The sequence below is a fragment of the Equus quagga genome, chromosome 3 (genome assembly GCF_021613505.1).
Source record: "Equus quagga isolate Etosha38 chromosome 3, UCLA_HA_Equagga_1.0, whole genome shotgun sequence".
Classification (NCBI taxonomy): domain Eukaryota; kingdom Metazoa; phylum Chordata; class Mammalia; order Perissodactyla; family Equidae; genus Equus; species Equus quagga.
This window is the reverse complement of record NC_060269.1, coordinates 126,501,103-126,528,909: the sequence shown is the minus strand read 5'-3', so window position 1 is coordinate 126,528,909 and position 27,807 is coordinate 126,501,103. Positions and strand designations below refer to the sequence as shown.

At 36.2% G+C, this 27,807-nt stretch overlaps 1 protein-coding gene across 5 annotated transcripts in view; it reads right to left on the bottom strand.

The window, feature by feature from the left end:
- Positions 1–27,807, bottom strand: part of ARAP2 (ArfGAP with RhoGAP domain, ankyrin repeat and PH domain 2) — a 174,509-nt gene that overhangs the window by 114,842 nt on the left and 31,860 nt on the right. For all 5 annotated transcript variants that reach the window (XM_046656447.1, XM_046656451.1, XM_046656450.1 and 2 more), the window contains 3 exons: positions 19,768–19,837; positions 12,807–12,927; positions 5,309–5,487 (listed from right to left, as the gene is read on the bottom strand). In XM_046656447.1, the coding sequence (XP_046512403.1) occupies positions 5,309–5,487; positions 12,807–12,927; positions 19,768–19,837 (370 nt within the window). The remainder of the gene's footprint in view (positions 1–5,308; positions 5,488–12,806; positions 12,928–19,767; positions 19,838–27,807) is intronic.

Below are 27,807 nucleotides of genomic sequence, written 5' to 3'. Positions count from 1 at the left end.
AAAAAATTTCTATACAACAAAAATTAACTGAAAAATGAGAAGCAACAGCTTAAAAAAACAGTTGCAGAAAATACAACATGAAAAGGATTATCTTTATTATATGAAGAACTTAAAGAAACTGTCAGAAAAGAGAATAAAATCCCAATAAATAAATGGAGAAAGAAAACAATTTGTAAAGAAAATAATTTTAAAAGAAAAATTTTTTAAAAGAGAAACTCTAGTCAAGAAAACAGCTGTAAACGACCATTAATTCCACAATTTTGTTCTACAAATGTTTACTGAGTGTCAGCCACTTGCCTGGAGCTCCTGAGGACACAGCAATGAATAAAGTAAATATTCAAAACCATTAATTTGGGAATACAAAACTTAGAATACTTTTAAGAAGTTAAAATGAAACTGGTACCTATTCATGTAGCTAGCAAGATTTTAAGTGTAAACAATTCTTTAAAAAGGGTCATAGATATTCTTGCCAAAAAACCAATCAAAAAGGAAGAAAAGGCCACATACAGAAGGCTATCAGAAATCTCATTTATTTATTACTATCTGTTACCCCCATGGGAAGGAAGGTGAGACAGACATCTTTTGGGTTACCACTGTACTCCTAGTTCCCAGCGCAGCACCAGAAATGAAAAGGTGCCCAATGAACACTTGTAAAGTGCATGAATAAATACAGAAACATGGTGAACTGTAGTCTAACCTATACAAACTCAACTACACAACTCAGGACATACAAAGTAGTAACAATGTGGAGAAACTATCATAATTATAATATATTGCAGGCAGATAAAACATAAGCAGAGATAAGGAACAGAAGAAAATGTGCAAAAATTAAACACATGGGGGGGTTGGGAGTCAGGGCTAAATACTTAAAAGGATGACATTTAATTTACGTGATAATAGCACCACAGTGTTTTGCAATTGAGTAATTAGGTAGAAAATTTTAGCGTCCGGTTCTACTTTGCCATCTTCTTCTCTAACAAATGTTTTTACATAGCTCTTCATATTTATTTTCTACTTCTTACACCCTATCTAGAAGAAAAACAAAACAAACCTAACATTTCCTAAGGCATTTCTCCTATTCAGCCAAGAGCTACTTCAAGTTTGAGTTCCTACAATCTGCTAATGAATGAAAGGAAAAGAACAAGATTAAAAAGGTGAATCTTTGAATGAAGCAATTGGGAAAACAAGAAATCCATGTTAATTCCTTGGTTGAGACTGTCAGTGAACTGTCTGAGAATGTGCAGACTGGCATCCACCTAGCTATCATCATGTCACTTCTCTTAAAAAAGAAGGAATTTCAAAAATAAGTAAAAGCAATAGTTATGATAGTGTGTTCTAGCTATTTTAACTTAGGAAATATAAGACCTTGATTCAGCAAAAGGGATAGATCCAGAATAGGTGAAAAATTTACTGAAAATATATTTGTAGGGATGCTTGACATGGAATCTTCAGAACACCTACTGGAAGCAGAGAAAAAGCTCTAGAAAAGATAAATAATCATCTACAAAATTAGAGTAAATATCCAGACATACACAGAGTTACAGGAACTTATGGGAAATAGTTTCAAATTGTTTTTCAAACACTTTCCTTTATGCTGACTTTGCAAATGGATTTCTAATTTCTCCATTTGCATGTTAAGAATAAAGAATCAAATAGGGCAGGGTTTTAAGCTGAAAAATTAAAATTTTATATAAAAATGGATGTTTTAGCAAAAACATAACAGTAATTACAGTTTAGAACTATACACAATTTATTAGTGACAATTTCTCAAATTTTAAAAATTTATTAATACTAATATGATTTCCTTAACTTTCCACTTAAATGTTTCTACATTTCAAAATGTTCAGTCAGGCAAAAGATACACTTCCAAATGAAAGCTAATCAAAAAAAGAGGTATAGTAACCCCAAGTTGAGGGGTGAACTAAAGAAGTACTGGTCTCATTAATGTTGTTGAAGGCTATTTTTACACATTCTCCAACTCCAGAAATATCTTGCTCACTTTACCTGGATGCTTATCACTTTTAAAGAAGAAAAAAATCCTACAGCAATGTTTCAGTGTGTGTAGTTTTTGGATCACCCATCCCTGCATCACCTGGGATGATACATTATACGAATGCACATTCCAACACCCCATCCCCAGAAATTCTAAGTCAATGGGGGAATGAGCCCACATATCTGGAATTAAATAATGGCCTTAAAGATAGTAAGCCCTCTCTCTTCTTCACATGATGCCATTTAAGCCTAAAGAGATTAACTTAATTACCTGAGCCAATTAGCAGCAGAGCAAAAATGAAAACCTAGACTTGCCACTGCCCAGTCCCATCTTCTTTGCTGTAAATGAGCTTCTCAGCTTCCCTTATAGTGACTCTTCAGCGTGTGCTGTATCAACTACCCTTCCACCTCTATCCACTGTCCGTTTACTCTCTCTGGAGTGATCTCCAAAGTAAAGTAGTAAAACTACGTATAAACAGAGGCAAGAAAAATGAAAATGTTTCAAATGTAGGGTGGTGTAGGTCAGCTTTCTTTATTTTTTATTCTATTCATACTATAAGTTATGCGGGCAATAAATTCACTGCTTTAAAAAATGATAAAAATAAGTAAGCTTTGATGCATGGAACTGAATTAGATCCAATACAAATTATAACACAGAGGTTCAAACCTAACACCACATACATTCCTATGATGAGTAGATTTTTTTCATTATGTTTAAAAAAAACTCACAAGATTACTTCGTGTGTTGTGTATAAAACTTTCAGAAGTTACATCATGCTATTTTATTATCTTTTAATGCTTTTCCTAAAACACTAGCTTAAAGCCCTCTGCATTCATGAGAAAGACTTCTTATATAGCATGTCACCCAAGTTCTTCACACAATCTGCTCAGACCTGAGAGAAAATCAATGGGAAACTTTCCTCTGGAGAGAAAGGCACACACCAGGATGTGAAAACAGATGAAACAAATAGTATGCCAGGGCCTAAATGTAGAAGGCCTTCCTTAATTTACCCATCCAGTCTTGAGCCAATTGGTTCTTTAAGACTTGACTTAAGACATAGTCCTTTAACACCAAGCTCCATATAATATGATGCAACTTTTCTTAAAAGAACAAACATACAAACAATAGTATGCACTTTTTAAGGATGTATATATATAAATGCATGTTAATGCAGTGAAGAGGACTTGAAATATACATACATCAGAAACAGATTTATTCTCAAAAGATGTGGAAGGGTCCAGCATTAATGCTTCAATTTTTAAGGAGAATATATTCATTACTTGTGTACCTGGAAGTGTTACTAATTCCAAGACTTCATTAGATGCCCGTTTTTGCACTTCTCTGTAACTCCTGCACAAGTCTAAAAAAGGAGTGAGTTCACCATCCATCATAAATGCTGGTTTTGTCTTACTTTCCTCCTGAAAGATATGCCTGTGTCCTCTTCAGTAAGCAAATTATTTTTAGTGCCTGACATGGTATACAATGTTTATTGAATGCACACTCTGAAACTTCTAGGCAACTAAGTTATTCAAGGAAAGAATCCTTAGGCTATTTCTAAAAGATCACTAGCCAGAAACTTTCTTTTCAACACACACTTTTAAAAAGACAGTTTGGTATAGTGGCTAAGAAGCTAGGCTTAGAGTTATAAAGTTCTGGTTTTAAACTAAAACCTGCATGATGAACTGTAATCTTTAAACAAGTTACTTAATCCCCATTTTTCTTATCTACAAAATATGGATGAGAACATGTTCCTCCTACATTTGTGGGCAAGATTAAAAGGGAATGTACGTACATAAATTAATTAGCATAGTACCTGGTACTCCACAAATGATAGTCATCATTATTCTTTTTAACCTCAATTAAGAATATTAAAACAATAATTTCATATAATTTTTTACTAATCGGAAAGAGTTAATAACACGCTAAGACATCTACTTTACTTCTAGAGAACAAACTCAAACAATCTAGCTAATGTAAGCAATTAAACTAATAATTTGAAGTCCACTGGGTCTATGCAAGCAAAAAACGAATACCTCAATCAATTTGGCAGAGTAACTTCCATACTGATAGAGGCAAATTATGCATTTTTAACCTCTATTCCAATAAGAAAAGTTTTAATCATCTTACTTCAGACTAAAACTGTTCATATTTAGTTCCTACACATTATTAAGCTGTACATCACTATTCTTCTTGAGGAATATGCTAACTATCCAAGTTATTAATATGCCAACAGTGCTCAATGATGCCTTTCACAGTTAATTGGCTAAGAAATCTTATCCGAAAAAATGTAATGAATAAGTTCACACTGAAGTTCAGAGGATGTTTTCGATAAAGATCTACAGTTAATTTTTTTGAAACTACTGTTTGTTTTGAGTTAATATCTCTTTTTTAATGAAAATCAGCATTTATATTTCACCTTAGCATAACCCATTATAATATATCAGAAAATGAGTTCATCTTAGATCAGATATCCAAAGCACATCGCTTAATTCCACAAATAATTACTAAGCATCCAATATAGTGTAGGCTGAAAGATTAAGAATTCATTCCCAAAAAGAGGTAAGGAAATAATTTTCTTATACATATTAAAAACCAGATATGTTAGAGAAAGGAAGTCTACAGAATCAAAGGAAGCTAATGGAATTTGTTAGAACTTTATTTTAACATCAATCTCCTCAAATCATTTAAGTTCTCTATTGAATCCTTTGATATTAACCAAATTCAATATCACAAGTCTATCTTATTTATATATGTAATATGTATGTGCACATGTGTGTATGTATGTGTGTATGTTGGAACATCAATAACGTGCCTCTAGTAAATTATTTCCTCTGTAAGCAACATACCTGCTCAGAAAACAAAAAACCGACCCAAGCACCCCTGTAAACTCAAGAAAATATGTTACTGGTGCCTACTCTATAATTTTCTATCATAAAGCAAAAGAAACACAAGAGGCACGGAACTGGGCCTATTTCATCAACAGCTGTAACGGTTAATTGGTTCTTAATTATTCTCTCACGTAGTTTTATAATGTTACTTCAGCTAAGGAATGCTTTCCAAAAATTATTTTCAAAGATTCTATTTCCTCAGTCCCTTAAAAAGGCAATGTCCAGTCTCAAATTGGATGTAGATTACGTTCCTGCTGCTGGTGGAACTGAGAAAAGTTGACCAAACAATTCTTTGTTACCTTTAGTGGAGAACTCCAGACAAAAGTTAAGACTCTATATGTAAAAACACTAATAAGTGTAACAAACAAAGCACATTTGTTCATGTAATCAAGGAACTGCAACTTGCAATTACTGCAACATAGCTCACCTGTTCGTTTTTGCAAAGCCACACGCTGTTTCCACTTAACACAGTAAAAATTTTGGCTTTATACCCTCTCAATTCAAGATAGCCACATTTCTCAGGTGCAACAACTGCTTGAGGCTGCGAGGAAAGGGGTTGCGATTTCAGTGCATTTAACAGTATGCTGATCCAGTCATTTCTCTCCTCTGAAAACAAAGACAGGAGAAAATACATACATCCATACCTACATAAGTTATATAGACATAGAAACATGAACAAGGGATCTACTCTCTCTGCAATAGATAATTCACAGATTCTTTCCCACAACCACAACTTAAATGCTATTGCAAACAGGGCCAACGGTCCCATTCTGTAAGGGAAAAGAAACAGCACTTACTACTCAGTTGTCCTGTAACTATTACCATTGGCTTCACCTGGGAACTTATTACAGATGCAAAATCTCAGGCCCCACTCCAGACCTGATGAATCAGAATCTTCAGTTTAAGCAGATCCCCAGGTGATCCGTAACCATGTTAACAGCTTTAGATTACGCATGATATTGGATTTTCTCTCTTCATGTTAGAAAGCAATATTGTTACCAAACAGTTAACAGATTGTACCTGGCAATTAAGTTACTCAAATGCCCAGAAAATTCTACTTTCTAACAATCACTTGGAACCTACTCAAGAGTATGCTTGCCTAGTTAATCACTCACCCACTCCATTCTCACCAGTCACTAACCATAGCATCTCACCTGGTAAATTAAAACTTGTTCTCTCCTTCCACAAAAGCTAAGTGACCTTCAACTATGTACAACACACTGTGTGACAGGCACAGGAATCCAATGTAGTCCCCAAAGGGCAATCAAAGTTATAAGTCAAGTTAGATACGAACACATAATGGAACACAGACTACTATAAATGTCATACAAATGGTATCAAATAATATATGAGTCAATTCAATGGAGGTAAGTGATTTTCTGAAGGTCATACAGCAACTTAGTATTAAAATTAGCAGAATCAAATGTCTTAACTCTGAGACAATTGTTCTCAGCACTATGAAAAAAGGGGTATTTGTGCTAGGTCTTGAGAATAAGGAGTAATTCAAAAGACAAAGCTAGGGTTTGGGAGAGGGAAGAGCAGAACTTTACACATAAGAAAACATAAGAACAAAGGCAGAAAGAACCAACATCTGTTCAGGGACTAACTTACGGAGGAGCATATCTATAATTCTCAACTCACAAGGCAATAATGCGGAAATGGCTAGAGATTCTGCAGTGCCTGCATGAGGAATTTTGTCTTTGTTATGGAAGCAAAGGAAAACCATTTCGGGATTCTTAGCAAGGAAAGGACATGATTAGGATGACGACAGATACACCAAACTGGAAGCCTAGGGATCAGGAATAAGACAAGAGATACTTAAACTACAATGAAAATGGAAACAAAAGAACATATGAAGCATCAAGACACTAAGGGGAGAAAAAAGTAGCTGAGGCTTTAAATATGTCTGACAGGTACTCACAAAAAAATTACTCAGAGTAAAGGGTAGTTTGGTAACATGAATTGACCAAAGAAGGTAGAAGGTTCCATTTTGTTAGCAGAATCACCTCTTGTTTTCAGTACCCTGGCACGAGCATCTAGGCAGACTGAGAGTAACATGTGATGAAAGTAACCTCTACTAGCGAAGACTCATGGAAGTGGATAAGGTTTAATGTAAAAAGAGAAGAAATAGACAAACCTTGAGGTACAACTATTTCTAGGAGGCTGCAAAATGGGCTAGCAAAAAACAAATAGAAAAGTGGTTATCAAGGCAAAAGGTAAAAAACCAAACAGACTGAATTCCACGTAGAAAAAATTTCCAAGAAGGCAGGACAAAGAAAGACTAATTAGGGTGCAAGCTTGGGAAATGAGCATCTCAGATCCTTCTAAGACAGGTTTGGCCAGAATGACTTCCTTGTGGATTGAAATGTCCCCATTTTAGACTTGCTCACATTCAAACATGAACCCAAGGTTACTTCAAAATATGAGTTTTATTTTTAAGTTATCTTCATTCTGGCTCACCTTCAAAATTACTAAAATCAGTTAGTTATGTCTTTAACGACCAAGGCCAAAGTATTTATTAAAAACTTATTCAAAAACACTTTATTGCAGGTGTTACATGATCCCCAATTCCTAACTATCAGGATGAAATATTTATCAAACTTGCTCAGCATCATTATAAACTAAAAGACATGAAAATATTCAGGTAACTAAGTCAATGTCAACATGCGGAGGCTACCTTACATGCTACATCTACACAAACAGATCCAGACTGCACTATGACAATTCATTCTATTTTCAGGAACAGCAACAGACTGTCCACGTAAGTTGGTTATTACTTGTGATGATTAGTTTCACACAAGATATTCCTGCCTAGTAAATGGTGACTGGTTTTTGTTTTTGTTAATCCATATATAAATCATTGAGTTTGAAATGTAGGCCATAATTTAATGAACTGTCCAAAGTGACTGTGGTTTCTAGATTACTAAAGCATATATTTCAGTTTCTTGGGAAATAATTTGAAACTGGCAATAACATTAACTTAAGCATATTATGGCTGCATCTCAACAAATGGTTCCCTTATAGCCTGGAAGAATTATCTAGCTCCTGAGGGCCTCATTTGCTAATAGGAAGTAAACAGTCATGAAGAAGAATAGAAATTAATAGTAACATTCAGTTTATTCTCAATTACCCAGGCCAATGAAGATAAACAGTGATACAGATAAATCAAACACAATAAAAGAGATTATAAGTGTCACTGGTACTTGGCTATGTAATGTGTGCATCCTTGTACATAGGGAATATGCTTTGATAAGTTACAATATTCCAAAACAAATAATGTTTCCCCTTGGGCAAAGATAGATACTATGCTAGCTTTTGCCTGCTCTTCACATCAAGGTACTTTTATTCTTTCCAAAAACAAATATTTATTGAGTGTATATCTTGATCTTAGCTCTGTGCTCAGCACCATTCCTTCGAAGAATGTGCTCTTACCTAGAAATGGCTTTGCTCAAAATAGAGCGTTCCAGGCTAGAAAAGGAAAAAAAGGGAGTAGGGGGAAATAAAGTTGCCACTTTCTTGGGATTATGCCAGAATGTAAATAAAAGACAATAGCAATTTCCTCAAACCTCAAATTAGTTTTGAGGCTTTCAGGAATGCCAAACTGTAGTGTAAGAATCAAAAAAGGAGGTTCAAAACTCAACAGGAGAGACAATACTCTATGGACTACTGGATTTAGTAGTAGGCATATTCATTAGTTACAAAGGATTAGTTACACTATGGATTAACCACACAGAGGCCACATAAAGCATTAATAACAGAATCTAAGAAAGTTTAGATGGACTTTTACTTTGATATGATAATATAATCTAACTAAAGATCTCGCAATGTAACCCCTGATCAATATTAGAGAAGGAATTATTACAGACTAGGGTTGTTCTTGAAATCAGTACCCATCCATTCATAATAAATATTTACTGAGTGCCTACTGTGTTCCAAGACCTGTTCTGAACACCAGGAATGGAGCAGGGAACAAGATAGACCATGGTCTTCTTACTCTCCTGGAGTTTACACTCTTGTGAAAGGAGGCAATAAAACAGAGAGATAGAATACATTACACAGTGACAGTGCAATGGGATAAAATAAAGCACCAGATGAGGGGCAAGGGGGTTCTATTTTATATAGGGTAATAGAAAAAGCCTCAGGAAGAAGGCGATGGTTAAGCAAAAGCCTAAAGGAAGTGGACGTGATGGAAGAAGTCAGGAGGAAGGTGGGAGGAAGAGTATTCCAGGATAAAGAAAGCAGTGAGTGTCAAGGCCCCAAGGCAGCAGCAGGTTTGGCATTTTCAAGGAACAAGAGGCCCCTGGGTGAGGGAGGGACAGCACAGAGGGAGACAAGGACAGACAGACCAGGGCCAGATCACGAAGGGACTCTTGGACATCACAGATACTTTACTGTCAGTGAGACGGAAAGACAACATAGCATTTGAAGTGGACTGACAGGATCTGACTTTCTGGTTTAACAAGCACACTGACAGCTGTATTGAAAATACAACTGTAGTGGATCAAAGGAGCTTATTACAATAATCCAGATAGAAGTGGTGGCTTGTACTAGAGTGGCAGCAGTAGAGATGCTGAGAATTGGTCACACTCCAGACATGTTTCCAAGGTCAGACTAGTAAGATTTGCTGAGGGACTGGATGTGAGATATGAGAGACGAAAAGATTCAAGAATGACTCCACAGTTTGTGGTCTATTATATTATGATAGTCGATCCAAGTGTACAACAGAGAACTCAATTCCCCTGGCTCTCCCACCAAAGAGTAAATATTCCATGCCTTACCTCTAACAACGTTAAAGATCTCAAAACCAGTAAGCCTGTTTGCCCAAAACAACTAAGGGGAATTTATGTTTCTTATTTCGAACGTTCTTTAAAAAAAACAAAAAAACTTTGCAGTATCATAGCTGCCACTGGATAGCTATATGACATTGTCTACAAACAGAGGTGAGAGAATGACACACTGCGTGTCTGCCAAGGGTCTAGAACCAGCTGTGGTGGACAGGAACACAGGACCTGCTGCTGAGAGCCAGTACTGAAAATGGCCCTTGAATGGGAAGGACCACGCTGAATTCTGAAGCCTTCTTCTAACTATCAGAAGCGCCCACTCAAAACATCACCTGCTTTTTGAATGGACACATCTGCATGTGTGACCACAGGTGCCAGGGGAATACAGACTGACCGGAGAGATCGTTTGCCATGATGACCCACTGACCCATTCCAACAGTTCTGCTTGAGGACAAAAGGAATCAGACTAAATTTCCTATTTGAGGAAGAGTATTCTTTAAAAGTTACTATTTTTATATAATTCACTTTCAACTAACAGCATAACAATATATCACTAGGAAACCTGGGGGAATTGAAGGCTTTGAAAATTTGTGTGGAGAGGATACCTAATTGTAATCCTACCTTGGCAATGCCAGTGGGCAATGCAGCAGGTTAGAAAGAGGGACACTGTTTCAGGGGATACAAAGGGTAGCCACTGTATATAGGTTATTCCAAACTTTTTCACCAAAAATGAAGATTGCATCTCTGCTAGGATGCCAAATGATTTCCCCTCTCTGTTCTAAACTTTGATCTTGCTTCTTGATTAGATTGAAACAAAGTTTAATTTGGCTTAAAGTTCATTAAGTCAAATATTTCATAAGCCACTATGGCTGATTTATAAGTTGCCACAAAATAAAACATAATGATTTGTATACATGGAAGGAAGAAAAAACAATAAAACATATTTAGTATCTTGTTGAAGGTTCCATACTAAATATATAGACACACATATGCCATTTACATATACACATACATATATACATCCACACATCTCTGCATACACATCTTTAAAACTGTGAGTTGTTACTATGTAAAAATGACTTTCAACGAAAATAACTTAGTAATTTCACGTGGATACTCTCAGTTTTTACGCAAGCAGTATTTTCATGCTTTCAAAAATTAAAGACCTAAGACTTTAATAATTTATACCAGTTAATGAAAGTCTTACACTAAGTTTACATCACAAAGATGAACTACATATCACAGGATTTATTGGTCAATTGTAAACATGTAACTTTTAAATGTGTGGGTTGATACCTTCCACTCAAATAAAATGTGTCCGTTTAACTTCTAACTGTAGCAAGTGAATATGGCTAAACAGATTTTCACACAAGTTGGAAGCTTTATCTAGTATATCTATCTTAAAACGCAGACTATGTGGCATATGTGCAATTCACTGTGAGAAGCAAAGGGGAAGGTGATAAGAACCTCGAAGAAACAAGAGTCACCTTTAGAGCAGTGGAAACCAAGGCAGAAGGAAAGACCATCACGACAGCCAGCCCAGAGGAGCAGTGCCAGGTGTTTAAAAAAATATCAGAAGAGAAAAACTGTGATTTCAAATACAAGTCTCATATCGAGTACCACAACTCTGCACAACTTTCTGAACTGGAGGCAACGAATCACAAGAAGTGGCTTCTCACATAGGCAATTCTACACAAAATGTTCTAGGACAGAGGTTGCCAAACTTTTTCTGTAAAGAGCCACACGGTAAATATCTTAGGCTTTCCTGGCCCTATAGTCTGTGCTGCAACTACTCCATGCTGCCAGTAAGGCACAAAAGCAGCCATAAGACAGTACGCAAATGAATGAAAGCGGCTGTGCCCTAACAAGGCTTGATTCACAAAAACAAGCAGTGGGTCAGATTTAAGCTACAGGCCATAGTTTGCCAACCCCAGCTCTACGCTATAGCTCTCAATACTTTTTTTAATAGCAAGCAAGCAAGAAACCCTTTTCACATCACACATATGCAATATATACACAGGTATGTTTCATAATATAATATGTACACTTACTGGAAGAGATGCACCTTGATATTTCTTATTCTATTTTGTTTGTTTTTGAGGAATTTTTTTTTGGTACCATCAGAAACAATTAAGTTGATCTCACAAACGGATAGTGACCCATAGTTTGAAAAAAGCAGCTCCAGTAGGAACAGCAGCTGGGACTTACTCATTTACTGATTATCCTAAGCAATAATGGAAGTTTTCTAAGAATATATAATATGTAGTGAATGCTTTCTATGTGTTATTCCTTTTGAATATGTTCTAGGAATCCAGCAGTTTAAAAAAGACAAATAATGTCGCGTAATAGCTAACATTGTTATAGTTTATAAAAGGTGAATATTCCCATGTGTATAATGAGATAAAAATTGTAATACCTACATACTTCATAATACTATTGCAAAAATGAAGCCTTTGGTAGATCATCTGGCACATAGCAAGTTTTCAGTAAGTTTTCCATATCACCATTCTTCAAATAATTAAGTACTAAGAAGCACTTTTAAAAAATCAAGTTGAGTTATAATCTACATGAAAATAACAGTGGGCTTTAAAAAAATAGGTTAAAATTCTAATTCTTTGATTAATGAAGACAGCCTTACCTATCAAAGTGTACAACAGAAAACTTTTCAGTCCCCTGGCTTTCCCCTCCCCCTCCCCCTAAAAAAGTCAGAGAAGATTTGAAGATTGAAACTCCATCCACAGTTAAACCCCACCATAAGTAAACTTCCATAAAACCAACCTTTTAATAGTAAGAAAAATTATTTTTGCATATTAAATAACTATTTTTGCATTATCAAAACAATGGCTAAAAGGTGAGTCCCATAAGAGCAGATTTTTGTCTTTTTTTCATGCTGTATCCCCAGAATTTAGAAGTCCATGGCAGTTAGTAGACTCTCACTAAGTATCTGTCACAAGCAAAAACAGTGGACAAACAAATGACTTGTCAACGTATTTATGGCTTTCAAAAAATTAATATAAAACATAAATTATTTAAAAGTCACATATTTAAAGACTTCTTGACATTTCCGGCTTAACTGGCTTATTAATCTTCTGATTGGTCAGAAATAAATGTAAATTTTTTTACAGGGATAAAGAAATATCTTACCTTCTTTTTCTACTCTAAAAACAAAAGTTCTTTGTGTTGTAACAACTTCAAATTTATTGTCTCCTTGAACACGTACCGTAGATACAGCAGAAAGGGGAATTATTCCTTTTGAATACTTCTCCTATATCAGTAAAAAGAAAAAGATACATAAAAAAGACAGATTAAAATGAAATTCTCTTGATCTTATCAAAAAATGGGACAATATTTACAAGTGCTTCTCTTTCATAGTTTTGATCTAAATTTTTAAAATGACACACAAATAGCATATATCCTCATACACACAATGCCCCAGAAGGGAAAATATTAAATGCTCCTTTCAAGTGAGATGTCTTTTCAATTTTCTCTTCATCTGGAATTAAAAGGCAAAAAAATCAAATAAAATCAATTGTACTAGACCAGCAATAATACAGTTCAAAAAACAGCAGCATGTTCTTTAAAACAATCTGGTCAAAATGATTGTATGGTGTTTGCAGGCATCTGCTGGCCATAACAGGTACTGTAACTGAACCATTTCAAAACTACAGCTATTACATACTGTGAACCACAAGAATATACCTAAGAAACTAGACTGTTGGATTATACCAATTAACCATATTGCTCAATGCTCTGAAGACGAAGATCCTAACCTCACAAGTGCAGCACTTTATTTTTTATTCCCTAAGGAGTAAAGAGTAAAGAAAGATGGATTTGGCTGTTTGCAATTGGCATACACATATTACAATTGTGCTCAAGGAAGTCATTGTTTAGTCTCTTGATCACTTTCTCAGTCTTCATTTTCTCGGACCTCCTAAACTACTGGCATAATGACCACCCCACAATTTCAACTATTTAGTAAGGGTGTAATATTTACTGGGTCCTGGGTTGGAAAGAAAATTCAAAGAGTATTTATACATTCTAGGAGCCTCAGAATGAAAAAACAGCTAATGTAAGGAGAGAACAGTCTAAAACTGAGTACAAACGATGGGATGGGAATTCTCAATTCTCCTTAAAAGAAGTCAGAGGTCTTTTCATAGACATGGCGGCATCTGAGCCTGACTTTAGGAACCCTTAAGTTTAACCAAACAGATAAGTGGGTTGGGGGGCATCTAGATAGAAAGATTGAATAATGGAGGTGTAAAGTAGAGAAGCAAGAGGAGCCACAGTGTGGAGTCAAAAGGAATGAGGCTAAAAACAAACATCAAGGTCATATTATGGAAGGTCTTCAATATCAAAAGAGTTTGGACACTTCCTTAAGGGATTTCTTCTGCTCTTCCCTTCCATAGCATTATCCACAGCAACTCTCACTTTTGAGCATGTCCCAAGTATCTGAAACAACTGGTGAGGAGAAGTATGTACTAAACCGTTCCACGTACAGAACAAGTGCCAAGTCACATCCCTCCCAGTAGTAAACTCCTGCCACACATAGCAGATAGGCAAGGGACAAGTGACGGCAACACAGCATTCTACTGGGAGGTTTATGTTCTGCTAGTTGAGAAGATATACTGTACCATCATGGCATTCCCTCTCAGTTATCTGACAGTTTCTTCTCCTCCACTGCCTCTGCTCCAATCTCCCATCCCTGACTTTATATACCCATCAAAATCCTATCCATTCTTTAACGCCGTCATAAAGACCAAGGCCACAAAGGCTTTCCTACGTCCTCCCATGCAGCCAAAATTGAAAACAATATTTGAACTATGATTTAAGAAGATGAATAGGCAACCTCATAAAAAAGGAGAGGAATAGCAAGAAACAAGTAATTATAAAATAACTTTTTCTTCTTATTTTTCATTTTTTTTTTGTTTTATCTTCTCTTGCTAAGAAAGAAAATCTCTTACTATTTCGACTGCCAAATTTATGTGGAGAATTCTAAAATCTGTCCCTTTCTCCCTTCCTTATCCATGTCAGTCAACTCCACTCCCATATTTTGAGCCATCAATAGTGCATATGACTACCCCATAAACACCTCAAACTTTAAGACTGAATTATCTCCTGAAAACATACCTTCTCCCTCTATATCTGTCCATTAAAATATCGCTCTTCTAGTCAATTAGTCTTCAATAGAATAGTCTTTGACTTGGGCTGATCTTTTGCACCCACATAACTTGGGACGCTCCCCATAGTTACAGTGTCAACTTGTTCCTGGCCACTCCCTGACTCTTTCTAGTCACATCAGCCTTCTTGAGGTTCTCTGAACATATTGTGGTTCTGCTCAATCCAGTGCCTCTGCATACTGTTTGTTCTGCAAGGAACAGCATAGCCATTTCGCATAGTTACTGGCTCTACATCTTTCATATTTTAGCATGAATATACACTCCTGAAGAAAGGCTTCTGATCAGCCTCTTCTCTCAGGATAACCACCCTCATCCTCACCCAAGGAGATAATGCTACTTTAAGCTAAAAGCAACCTGTACTTCTCCTCTCCAGCAATAACTAACTATAAGTTAATGGTGAATTTTATATTTACTGTGTAATCATTTGATTAATACATTCTCCCCAGATGAACTGCGGGTCCTATGTCTATCTTCCTCATCACCTTTCATATAATTGGCATCGTCTAAACATTTTCTGAATGAATGAATTCTATGGCCAGTTGATCAAAATTATATACAAACTCTGACAGCTCATTTTTAGTATTTTTATAAATTCATTTTTTTAACATTTCCACTGACTTATATAGCCTACACTCTGATAAACTAATGCCTGATTTGCTGCACACTCTCCTGATTTCAGCTTATTTTCCCTTTCCTGCATATGCCTCAATGTCATATTTGGAGAAAACAAAGAAAGGATTCAGGGAAGAGGAGAAGATGGGTCTTGAAGTTTGCACAGAATTTTAATGGATAGCAATGGCTAGAGAGATTCAGAAGGAAGAGCAAAAACACGGAGATAAAAATACAGAAAAAGACATGCTCAATGAGATTGCCAAAAAAAGGTCATTGCAAAGAAATACACTACATGATTGGCTTAACAGAGGAAACTCAAGAAATACAGGAGGGTTACAATGGCAATACTCATAATGCTAGATCACCGAGTGCTCTAGGAATTGAGAGGAGGGGAGCATGTCTCCCACTGTGAGGCAACCTCAGGCACAAGAAGAGGCAGAGCGCCTTGGGGACAGTGCAATGGCCTCCCTAGCTGTGAGTCTATAGTGAGTGAGATCAGACAGTCAAACGTTTAGAATGTCTAAAAACATTTACACCTTATCCCCGGGGTGATCCATTCTCAAATTTTAGTTTGCCTAAGAATTAGAGGACCATATAAAAATACATCTCTAGTGAGATAATTAACTATTTGTTGAATAAAATGTTACCATTAACCCATTGTTCAATAGAGAAAAATGAAGCAGCATTGCAGGAAAAGAAGCAGGAACAAAAAAAAAAGAGAGATTCTCCTTCCTCTAGCTAGACCCCTTTAAGAGATTAAAAAAAATTCTTTAAAAAAGTAACAACTCACCTACATGCTTATAATAATGATATTACATTTAACAGGTAAGTACTTATGGAAGAGGAACAGAAAAATAAATCAATTCCCCAGAAGTGATCAAAATGTACTTAACAAGCTAAATACTATGTCACTTTCACTTCAGGAAGTTGTAGTTTCTCTAATGACTCATTTATAACCTATTATAACACCCCAAGACAAATCTCGTAATTTTTAACATTGTAGACCTGGCTTACATTTTTCTTCTAACAATACATGATAAAGACAATACAGAAAAAAAAAAAAAAACTACTCTATGACAACAGGCTCAAAATGACTGCATTTTTCAGAGTATAAAATTTTCCTTAAGGAAAGAAATTTGAAAGCATCCCTTGAGCCTGGAACATAGATATCTAGTTCAAGTTTGCCATTTATCTACCATGTTCAGACAAGGAAATGACCACAGGGCAATGCTGCCCACAGCTGAGTGAGAATGGGGATGAGTTAGACTTGTTGACAGGTGAGAAGATATCAAGGCTACTTGGATGATGCCATTTTCAGTAATACAGTGAAAAAGTCCTTGCAGAGACATGACTGCGCAGCATTGAGGAAAGTGGAAGAAAACTAGGGAAACAGACAACTCTGCACATTTTCTCTGGAAAGCCCCACCACACGTTCCTCAGTGCATATTTAAACACTGAAAGACCCAACTACTTGGTGCATGTGACCACTAAAACTGCACACCCATCAGGGCCGGCCCAGTGGTGTAGTGGTTAAGTTCATGCGCTCTGCTTCAGCAACCCGGATTCGTGAGTTTGGATCCCAGGCACAGATCTACACACCACTCATCAAGCCACACTGTGGCGGCATCCCACATACAAAATAGAGGAAGACTGACAACAGACATTAGCTCAGGGCTAATCTTCCTGAGCAAAACAACAAAAAACAAAAAACTGCACACCCAGCTGAGACGGTAGCTGTGGGCACACCGGTGCCTTCTGTTCACTAGCTCTGAAATCCCCTCTTCCTAGTCCACTGATCCACCACCTTGCCAGAAGGGTCACATCAGAAATTGTGTCTCCCTTCAGGAAACACCCATCCCAGTGGTTTTGTTTTTTGCCAAGATGAAACCAATCATGGTAGGGGATGAAATGCCACCGAAAACAACTACTGAATTAAAAAGAAAAAGTTGATGTTAAACTACATGATTTGTAATAATTCATTTCAATATGAACTTTTTATCTCAATTTCAAACCAAGAGTGGATCATTTTTATTGCATCAATATCTAAAAATGTAATAGGCATTCATCTCACTGCAGTGAAGATGAGCTTTTAAACGACAAACAGAGTGAGATCAACTGGACACATACGCTAGAAATTCTCTGTCCCAAATGGGGATAAGGAGACCACCACCAACAGAGCCTCATGGCATGGAAGCCTGTCTCACTCCTGAATAGTCTTCCTCCCCCTTTCAATCCAACCAGAGAAGGGCACAGGTGCTGAAGAAAACTAGGGGTCAAAGTCCATCACACACAGAGACTACAATGAACCCACCCCAGGCAGAGAAACGGTCTCAACATTAAAACGGACAGGCAAACTCAAAACAGTAGTTAACGCAGAAAACTAGCTTTTAAAAAATATTCATCCCGCCAGCTTGCAAACCTCAAAGAGATATGTTTAAACCTATTTGATGCTTTGCTGGATCACTGCAAAGTGAAACCAAACAACACTCCTCTAAACCTTCTATTATTCTTGGTATTGTGTGCAGGCTGTGTTCTGTTGCAATGTGTCTGTCTTTCTGTCTAAAAACATATACACTCTTCTCCCCTGCAGCACTGCAGAATCAATATATGAAAGAGAGTCTAAATCTCTATGCAAGCCACAAATATCACCAATAACAGGCAGTGGAAATCTCTAAATAATGAGAAAATAATGTCAGACTATAAGCTATAAAATAAGAGAATGTGGTTACAGGTTAAATGCATATTTTAAGAAAACGTATATAATTAAGACTAGAAGATTATCTGATTTTAATTAACTAAAAATATGGTCTATTTATTAGTTCTAACTTTTAATTAAGGAAATTATCAAACTCAGAGAAGTTGAAAGATTAGTACAATGAACACCCATATATCCTCCACCTCGATTTGACAACTGTTAACATCTTCAGTTTTTGTTTTACCTAATTACGCATGTGTGCAAATACATATACTGGCAAATATAAATACAGTAGTCTCCCCTTATCTGCAGTTTCCCTTTCCTCGGTTTCAGTTACCTGGAGTCAACCACAGTCCAAAAATATTAAAGGAAAATTTCAGAAATAAACAATTCCTAAGTTTTAAATTGCACACAATTCTGAGTGGCGTGATGAAATCTCGTGCGGGCTGGCTGTGTCCCACCCGGGTCGTGAATCATCCCATTGTCCAGCATATGCACACTGTATACACTACCCACCTGTTAGTCACTGAGTAGCTGTCTCAGTTCTTAGATCGACTGTCATGGCATTTCAGTGCTTGTGTTCAAGAAACCTTTATTTTACTTAACAATGGCCCCAAAATCTACTTTATTATTAGTTATTGATAATCTCTTACTGTGCCTAATTTATAAATTAAACTTTATCATAGGTATGTATGTATAGGAAAAAACAGTATCTATACGGTTTGGTAGTATCTTCAGTTTCAGGCATCCACTGGGGATCTTAGATCTATGCCCTGTGGATACGGAGGGCCTACTGTATAGAGAGAGAGAGAGAGACGTAACATTTGAAAAGTATTTGCAAATATAATGACACTTCACTTCTAAATATTTCAGCCTACATCTCCTAAGAATAAAGACATTCTCATATCTAATGAGAAAGACACAATCAAAACAGTATCATGGCATTAAGACTTAATCACCTAGAGAATATATTGTAACTACTTTCACAACAAGATTTTCAACGAGGTCTAACTCCAAACAACTTTCCCAGCTTCGTCTCCCACAAGTCTCCTTCACATACTCTTATTTCCCAATCAGAGAAACTACTCAATCCTACCATACGTGGTACAACTGATTTCCCATGCGAGCATCTCACTGTTCCCTCCGCTATCAGGTCCTGCTCTTGGCAAGTTCTCTATGTACAATCATTCCTCTTTCTTCAAGACGATGGCAAATAAAATCTCAGGCAAGAAGCCTTCCTTGTTTCTTTCACAACCCCTTCCAGAGCACAAACTAACTTCTCCTTGCTTTGCCACTTTCTAGTAGTTGTGTCATTTTGTCAACATTCCTGAGTGCTCTCTAGAATAAAGACAATTTCTTATTCAACTGTATATTACTCACAGCAATTCCTGCAGTTTGTAGAAGATACTCCATAAATAATTGTTAGATATGTAAGTTAAAAAAAATCCCAATTTTATGTGTCAAGTAAAGGTTACATTATGAAAAGAGTGTTTTATCCTGTGCAAATTCTTTTCATGTTGACAATCCAACCTCTATTCTCAAAAACCAAATCGCTTGCTTAGTTTCCTGAAGTACACTTAGTATGCACAAAGCAATCTTTGAAAACTGCAAATGTTCTTACCTTCTCATTATTGTAATAAGAAATGCTAAGGCCATCAAATTTCACCCATCTCTTCTGAAACATGCGTTTTCTGTAAAACACATGAAATTGTTATTTCACATTTAAGTACCATGAATTTGGATTTTAAATACATCTGTAATATAACTGTGTTAAGTAGATTCCCCTTTGCTGTTAAACAGTCTAGAAAAAGGCTATGACAATGTATAGTTTTGGCAATGGTACAAAGGAAAAAAATAAGTACAATGACACTTTCTGATCAGTTGACCTAGGTATTTAAGAAAATGGTATTGTTAACGATGTTGTCATCCACATTTGTAAAGTTGGGTGCAAAACAGTGTGATCAGAAACACTATCATTGCACCCACGTCCCTTAATGGAGATAATCCTTTAATGAAGATAATATAAACTTTGGTTCCTCATTAAGTTTATTATATTTATCTTATTTTACCTTAATTTTTGCTTTGGAGTATAAATAATATTTTGCTAAAATAACAAAGCTTTGCCAATTGGATTTACATAAATTATTTAATTTTGGTCAAATAAGCTGAAAAAGCCCTGTCTAAATATATAGAATCATTTGCATTCATCCAAAATTCATTGAAACATTAACATTTTTCAGAAAAGAATCATATGAAAGGCAAATGCAGTTTAAAATGGCTACTGACAGGAGAAACAAAGCAAAATAATGTAATCACATGTTTTCTATTTATGCTTAAAAGAGAAAAACATTTCTTCTGACTATGTAAGGGAAAAGTGAAGAATCATTTCTACTTCGGCTTGTGAGCGTTTTGCTTTGCTCTGTTTCAGTCCCCCTCCCTGAAATCAGACAATCCCAGACGTTTTGAACATCCTATTCTCTACAAGGCTCTTGGTTTGGACGGATACAGTCTGGATGCTTTTGGCCTTTAACACAAATAACATACGGAAACTACCTCCTTGTTTAAAAAAAAAAAAGTCACATCTAAACAAATAGATAAATAGCAAACCTGTCTACATTTTCCTTTTGCAAATTTCTAATATGTTTAAGATAAGGAATTGGTATAACTTTCTGTGGTTTTCAGAAGATTTAAAGACAGAAAAAGAACTTCAGGAAGTGTGGGGAACTTGTCTTCCGGACTGTTTCCTGCGTACCAAACATCTATTTTCAAGTGAAATATGGTGAGCCTTCCTCAGGGATCATTAGCCAATTTATTCTGCTTAAGATAAAATTAGAGCAAATCTGATCAAATGGAGAAAAATTTCGAAGTTCACCAATGCAGACAATATTTTCACATATAAGCATCAAATTAATGATGATGTAACAAGAACATGCAAAGCCCTTAACACCATTAACCACAGCTACTGCTCAGCTCTCTTTCCATCTTATTCCCTCATCTTTCTGCTTCTCTTTAACATCTCTTGGTCTGTAACATGCTTTCTTAACATTGCAACGTCTAATAGTGTTTCAGACATCTGGTTTTCACCTCTTTCACTGGTCCCAGGGTTCTTCAAATTGCCAGCATTAGAAGTTAAAAGGTAAAGAAATATTAAGCAAACACACAATAATTATACATTATACACAATTAATTATACATTGAACAAATCACTTTGCACTCACTTCATGCTGATGTCTGTCATACTGAAAGGCAAGTAAGAACACATCTTCCCACACAATCTCAACAGTAATTCTGTAATTCAAGATTTTTGGAGGGTACCACCCACTTTACATTATGAATGGTGGTAAGACAGAGCTCAGGAGGACATAGAATCTTCTATTTTAGAATAAAAATAATCAACATCTATGGTTAGATAGAGGCCTTAGGACCTTCCATTACTGTCAATTCCCTTTGCTAACTAACTACTCCTTATCTTTCAGTGTTCCACCCAAACCGCCTACATAGACATTCCTTCCCTGATGAGCCAACCCCAAGCAGATCACAGTTACTCTCTCTGAGCACCCTCTCCTTATCCTCCTATCTCTTAATCTCCAATTACATATACTTGTTTACTTGTTTAAAGTCCATCTCCCACATCAGCCCTTATGCTTTCAAGGACAAAGTCCAAGAATGCTTCCTTCTCTTCTATACAACCAGCAACTAACACACAGACAAATATGGCACTCAATAAGAACCTGTCAGGTGAATGAGTGACATGATTAAGCACAGTCCCTTTAGCAACAAAGCAAAATGACGCACAAATAAACCTCAAATGATCAGCACACAAATAATCAGCATTTTTTAAAAGAAAAGTTAGCAGAAGGCAGGAAGACTGAAAACTCAGAATTAAATTCACAGTTTCAAAAGCTGCCAAAGTACAGAGTGAAAAAAGGTTTAGAACTTACATGTTTTTCCAACCTCTTGGACTCACTGCAGCCACTTGAACTAATTCCGCTGGAATTATGTAAAATTAATCTACTACACACAATTAGAGGTTGCTAAAGGACTTTAAAAGTCTTCTCTGACATAAGTCATCTATTTCCTTTAAATTTCATTTAATGTTTGTTTAGTAAATGTTTAAAAACAAAAAGGCAAGGTATAAAATGTCACCCCTGCCTGCGTTCCTACTATCACATGACACAAATTAGATAGAAATAATGATGAATTATTACACAGAGAAAAGATTTTAAAGCCTTGGTCGATAAAGAACTTATTTGGCAGAATAATCTTGGCAAAAAAACAGCAAACACTTAACTAGTTGAATAATCTTGTCAATAAAAACAGCAAACACTTAGCTAGTGCGTTGTTCTAGGCACTGTTGCAAGCCATGTACAAAGATTAATTCATTTAATCCTCCAAACAACCATATGAGACAACGAATATTATTATTCCCATTTTACAGATGAAGACACAGAGGCACTGGTAGGTTAAATAATTTGCCCAAGTCACACAACCAGTAAAGAGCATATCTCTGAATCAAATCCAGGCGGTCTTGTCTCAAAGTCTACGCACTTCAATACTACACAAGACAGATTCCAGCAGATTTTATAGCAAGGCATCCTAGACATCCCTTTAGGCAGTGATACCATTTGACCTCTACTCATTTTATACGGGAGTTCAACTTTGCGAAGTGCTTCAGAATTCCTTTAGGAAAAAGGTAATGCAGACAGGTTAGCCTAGGTTTTATCCTATTTCGTTTTTAGGGTTCTGAAGGGAAACACTTCTTTGAGAAGCTTTTTTAGAATAATTTATAAGGCTTGTGCAGTGTTACTGAACAGATTTCTATGAACTCTTCCCTTGAGCTCTGCTGGGGCAGGTGGTGTAAAGTTTCAACCGCTTTCATAAATACAGCCTCACCACCTGGTGTCAGTTTTTGTTGTCTCAAGATTGTGTATCCTAAAAATTCTTTTTTAACAACAGTCTATATACAAACAATTAAATCTCTACTTACAAAGTACTAACACAGAGGCACTCCTGTTTAATTTCATTCCTAAGTGCTAGCAGGGATTTTTTCTAAAAAAGATTACATCATTTAGATTTAAATAAAAAAAATCCCAAAATCGAACAAGCATGCTAACCAATGATATTAATTTAAGGTGGCAGAGGCTGCCAAATTGCTGTCTTTAAATATCACACAACTGGAATGAACCTCAAAAGAACTAAGACAAATTTATGGCTTTTCTTAATCATGGTATTTAAGTCATCACAAACATACTTCTCAGTCATTCTAAATAAAATCTAAGGAAGAGATATCATCAACATGCTGTTCCAGATTCATCTGCCTTGTTTACATAACCCTAAAGAATTATATGCATATTTTATCTTATCCTCTGCTCTAACCCTAATTAGACTCAATATTGACTACAATTTGTAAAAGTATAGATTTTTATTTATCTAATTACTCATTTTTATTTATCTAATTATCTACTTTATCTAATTACTCTTTTAATTAGGAGGTTTTTAAATGATACAATATTAATTATGCAGCATTCTGTAGCTATAGATCCAAAGAATTACTATAATATTTCTATGAAATACCAGCACCTTTCTACTTTAAAGTGTATTTTCTTACTTTTAAGCAAGTTAAAATGAGAGTTTCCAAGATTTTATGAATCAAAATGAGTTGGGCCCAAAAAACAAAAGTAAAACAAAATGTCTGAAATCCCAGCTTTCAGGTCTGCTATACATAACCGTTTAAATCAGAGAAAACAAATGTTATTTAATCTAAAATTCCAAGTGCTAAAAGGACTTTTGGGAGTCAATCATAAATCATGAATTTTAGCGTGATTACCAATTTCAACAATATTTACAAAGAGCCTAGTGCTTACATGACATGAAAGATTCACACCTCAAGCCAGCCCTGATGGCCTAGAGGTTAAGGTTCAGCATGCTCGCTCCGCTTCAACAGCCCAGGTTCAGCTCCTGGGTGGGGAACCACACGACTCTTCTGTCAGTAGCCTTGCGGTGGCAGGGGCTCACCAGAAGGACTTACAGCTAGGATATACAACCATGCACTGGGACTTTGGGGAGAACAAAATAAAAGGAAGATTGGCAACAGATGTTAGCTCAGGGTGAATCTATCCCAGCAAAAAAAAGAAAAAGAAAAAAAGATTTACACCTCTTTATTTTATGGAGTCATATTCTGTAAAAATAAATAAACCAACATGAAATCAGCTTCTAGTTAAGATGATTGATTAAAAGTCTGCATTTATCTCTACTCCTTCCAAAACCTCAAAGGATTAAAAAACAAAAAATAAACAAATACCTACAAATCAACATTACCAGAGAAGTACACAATAGTAACAGTATTTAGAAACCGAGAAAGCAGAAGAAGGGATAGGGACTGACAGGAAAGCTTCAAAGTTCTAACTGCCAAGCCTACAAGAGACCAAATTGAGAGAAAACCCAGTTTACCCAAAAAAATCTCAGAAAGTCTCAGAAGACAGAGATACCAAGTAATTCTAGAAGTGTTTATGAAGGAGAGGGGGGTGCAGAGAATAGGAGGATTTGTTGAAAGGCAACTTAAGAGATAAACTTGAACGCCTGCCACTCCATCCCAGAATTCCTCCCTCACTTCACACTGCTGGAAAACTGCCCCTCCTCTTCCTCAATGGAACAGTCGAGTTTTATTCACTGGAGAAGATCAAACAGGGTGTCTGAGGGAGACTCAGAGGTGGCTGAAGGTAGGGGACAGAATTAAAAACAGTAGAAGCAAATAAAAGTCTACATCATAAATATTTATAATCAAAGTCCACTTTCCCTACCAAGCTCCCAAAAAGCTGTTTACCAGTTTTATCACTCTCAAGAAGGAGATTTATTTAAAAGATACTGGCATGAGGAGTCTCCAAGGAAACATATCAGGAAAGGCCTAGCCATACTATAGTCTTACAAGAAACAGAAAGCAAGACCCATCAGAGGCTGTTCCAATCAGCTTTGTAGCATCTCACTCTAAAATGAACAGCCCAACATTGACAAAACATTTGAGGAAAACATCTCCAATGTAAAAGAGGAGGAAGGACCCTACCCCCCAAAAAAAATTTAAAGAAACAAACTCTACAAGAAAAGAAAGCTTCAAAAAACACAGAGAATACATTGTGTCCGTGGAACAATAACAGTATGCTATAAAAAGATCAAAGGTAAGAAAGTGCTTTCTGCATTAAAATAGGATAACAAAAAACAAAAGGCAGTTAGAAAATACAAACTAAAGTTTTCTTGGGAGGCTGTAGGATGATGAAATTGATACATGCGTGCATTTTGGATACATCACAGATTTATAGTTCTAAGGCAGAATTTTGGGATAAATGAATAAGTACATAAAAACCTAAGCAAACCAAAAACAAATAAGCAATTATTAATTCCAAAGGTAACTAAATGCTGCAAATGAAAGAAAAATTAATCATAATATGCTATATAGCTTAAATATGAACAGCATTTACTCAATCATAAGACTATAAGACTAAATACAGATATAACCTAAATATTTTATCTAAGTATATTAAAAGGACGATGAGACATGAACTGTGTCTATGCTAGCAAGGGGGCTCAGAGGAACTGTGGTGAAAATGAATAAACATTACATTCCATGGTAGTACGTCAATAGTTAATTTCTAACACTGAAAAGTCAGAAAGAATCGGCATAAAAATAATTAAGACATACAAAGTAAATATCAAAAGAAACTACTAAAGGACTTGAAATTAGCCTCTTCTTGTGATAAGGGGGGGGGAGTTGGGTTTTTTTCAATAAGCCGCAACAGAACTTTCTGACACTTTAAACTATGTGCTTTTATAGCCACCAAAAAACTTAATTTTGAAAGTTTAATGCAAACATATGATTTCTTTACCTTATAAGTGCCACGATTAAGAACTGACTAGAACTCACTTTCAGTAAAATTATCAAGTCACCTGAAATAAAATGATGCTCTTCTGAAGAGGAAAAAAACTGAGGTTTATCGAGCCCTGATTAAGTGTCAGGCCCAATGTTATCTACTTTTCCAACTGATGCCACAGAGGAAGTCTTGACCTTACACTTACATGTGGGAAATGGAGGGTCTGAGGCACCGAGTGACACAGCAAATGAACGATAGCTTGACAACTCTAATTTGAGTCTGTCTGATTCCAACGCCTGATTCACTTCTCTGCAGCCAGACTGACAAAGAAATGAGCCATGTTATTTTAATAAACACTAAAACTAAGAGTTTTTCCCTCTCAAACTACAAATAAAATATTGAAGCTTTCTATTTGCTTGGCACAGTCTTTACAAGTGATGTATGATTTGAGAAATGGCCAGCTAGTTTGCTACTATAAAAAGATACTTACTAACAGAGATTTAATACTCAATTTTAAGTTCAACAAAGTGATTGATCCAGAACACCTTAGTCAGATAGAGACTTGCCAACTTTCCACTACATTTGCTTTTCCCTGAAAGGCCAGCCACGGACAGCAATCCCAGAAGACTTGAGGTGCTCACGCACTTGACTATGAGGGTGGGGAACTGCTTGGAGACTCCGGGCCCTGGCTGGGAAATCAGTCACTGACAAAGGACCAACAGTCTAAGCTCTGGTCTCCCACTAAGTCATGGGCTACTGGCCTCTGGGTGATCTGACTCCCAACCACTGTCTGGGATTTGACCTTTTCTTGGTATTTGACCATTGGCTTTTTCATTTCCTCTAGTTCTCTGTTCAACCTGAGCATGCAATTCACCAGCATCTTCCAGGAAATAACCCCATCTAACCTCTGCTCTCCATCTCATTAACTTCAGAATCTCCAGACATCACCTACGTCAGTGCCTTTTCACTCCCTCTAGCCAGAAAAGTCTTTCATCTAAAACTGCTGGTTAAAATCTTATCCATTTTCCAAAGGCCAATTGAACTGCTACTTCTCCTCCCCAGAAGGTCCTTGAAGAAATGTTTTCTCAACCTCTCTGTAACCTCACAATTCTGTACTCTGTGGACCTTTCTGTACCAATTATCACATTCTGTCTTTTGGGTTTATTTTTATCAGCCTCTTTTTTCTGTCCTAAATGGACGATACAAACAAGACAAACAACACACACGTCTTGCTCATCTTGTATTCCTCTATAAATTCTTAAGCATATTATGTATTCAAATTGTTGAGTTAGGCTTAGGCTCACACTACCACACAATTCTTCACCATGGTTAAAAAATTAGTAATTTTTTTTAAAGAGAGGAATTTAGCTGAGTAAGAAATAAAGTCATAAAACATCTTGTCAAGTAAAATATGAATTCCTCAAGATACATCAGTTTTTATAAATATGCTCAGTGCATTATGCTGAACAAACATCCTAGAAAACAGCAAGTTACTAAAGTCAAAAGGGTTACCACACTGCAGATATTCTAGGATATTTCAATATGTGCATCTCCTAAAAGGAGTACAGCACCTTCAACCATGTTCTCTTTTCTTTACAGCAACTCGTGAGATTCTTCTGAGTTACAAATTTGGGAAATGCTGGAAAAAATTATATCCAGTCTTTCACATTAACATCTACTCAGATTTGCTGAATAGCTTGAGCTTATGAGCTACAGCTAGGAAAGGAGGGCAGGGCGAGACTTGGTTTTTTATCCTCAAAACTCAGTGAGTTTTTTTAAACAGTACCATTTATTAAGTT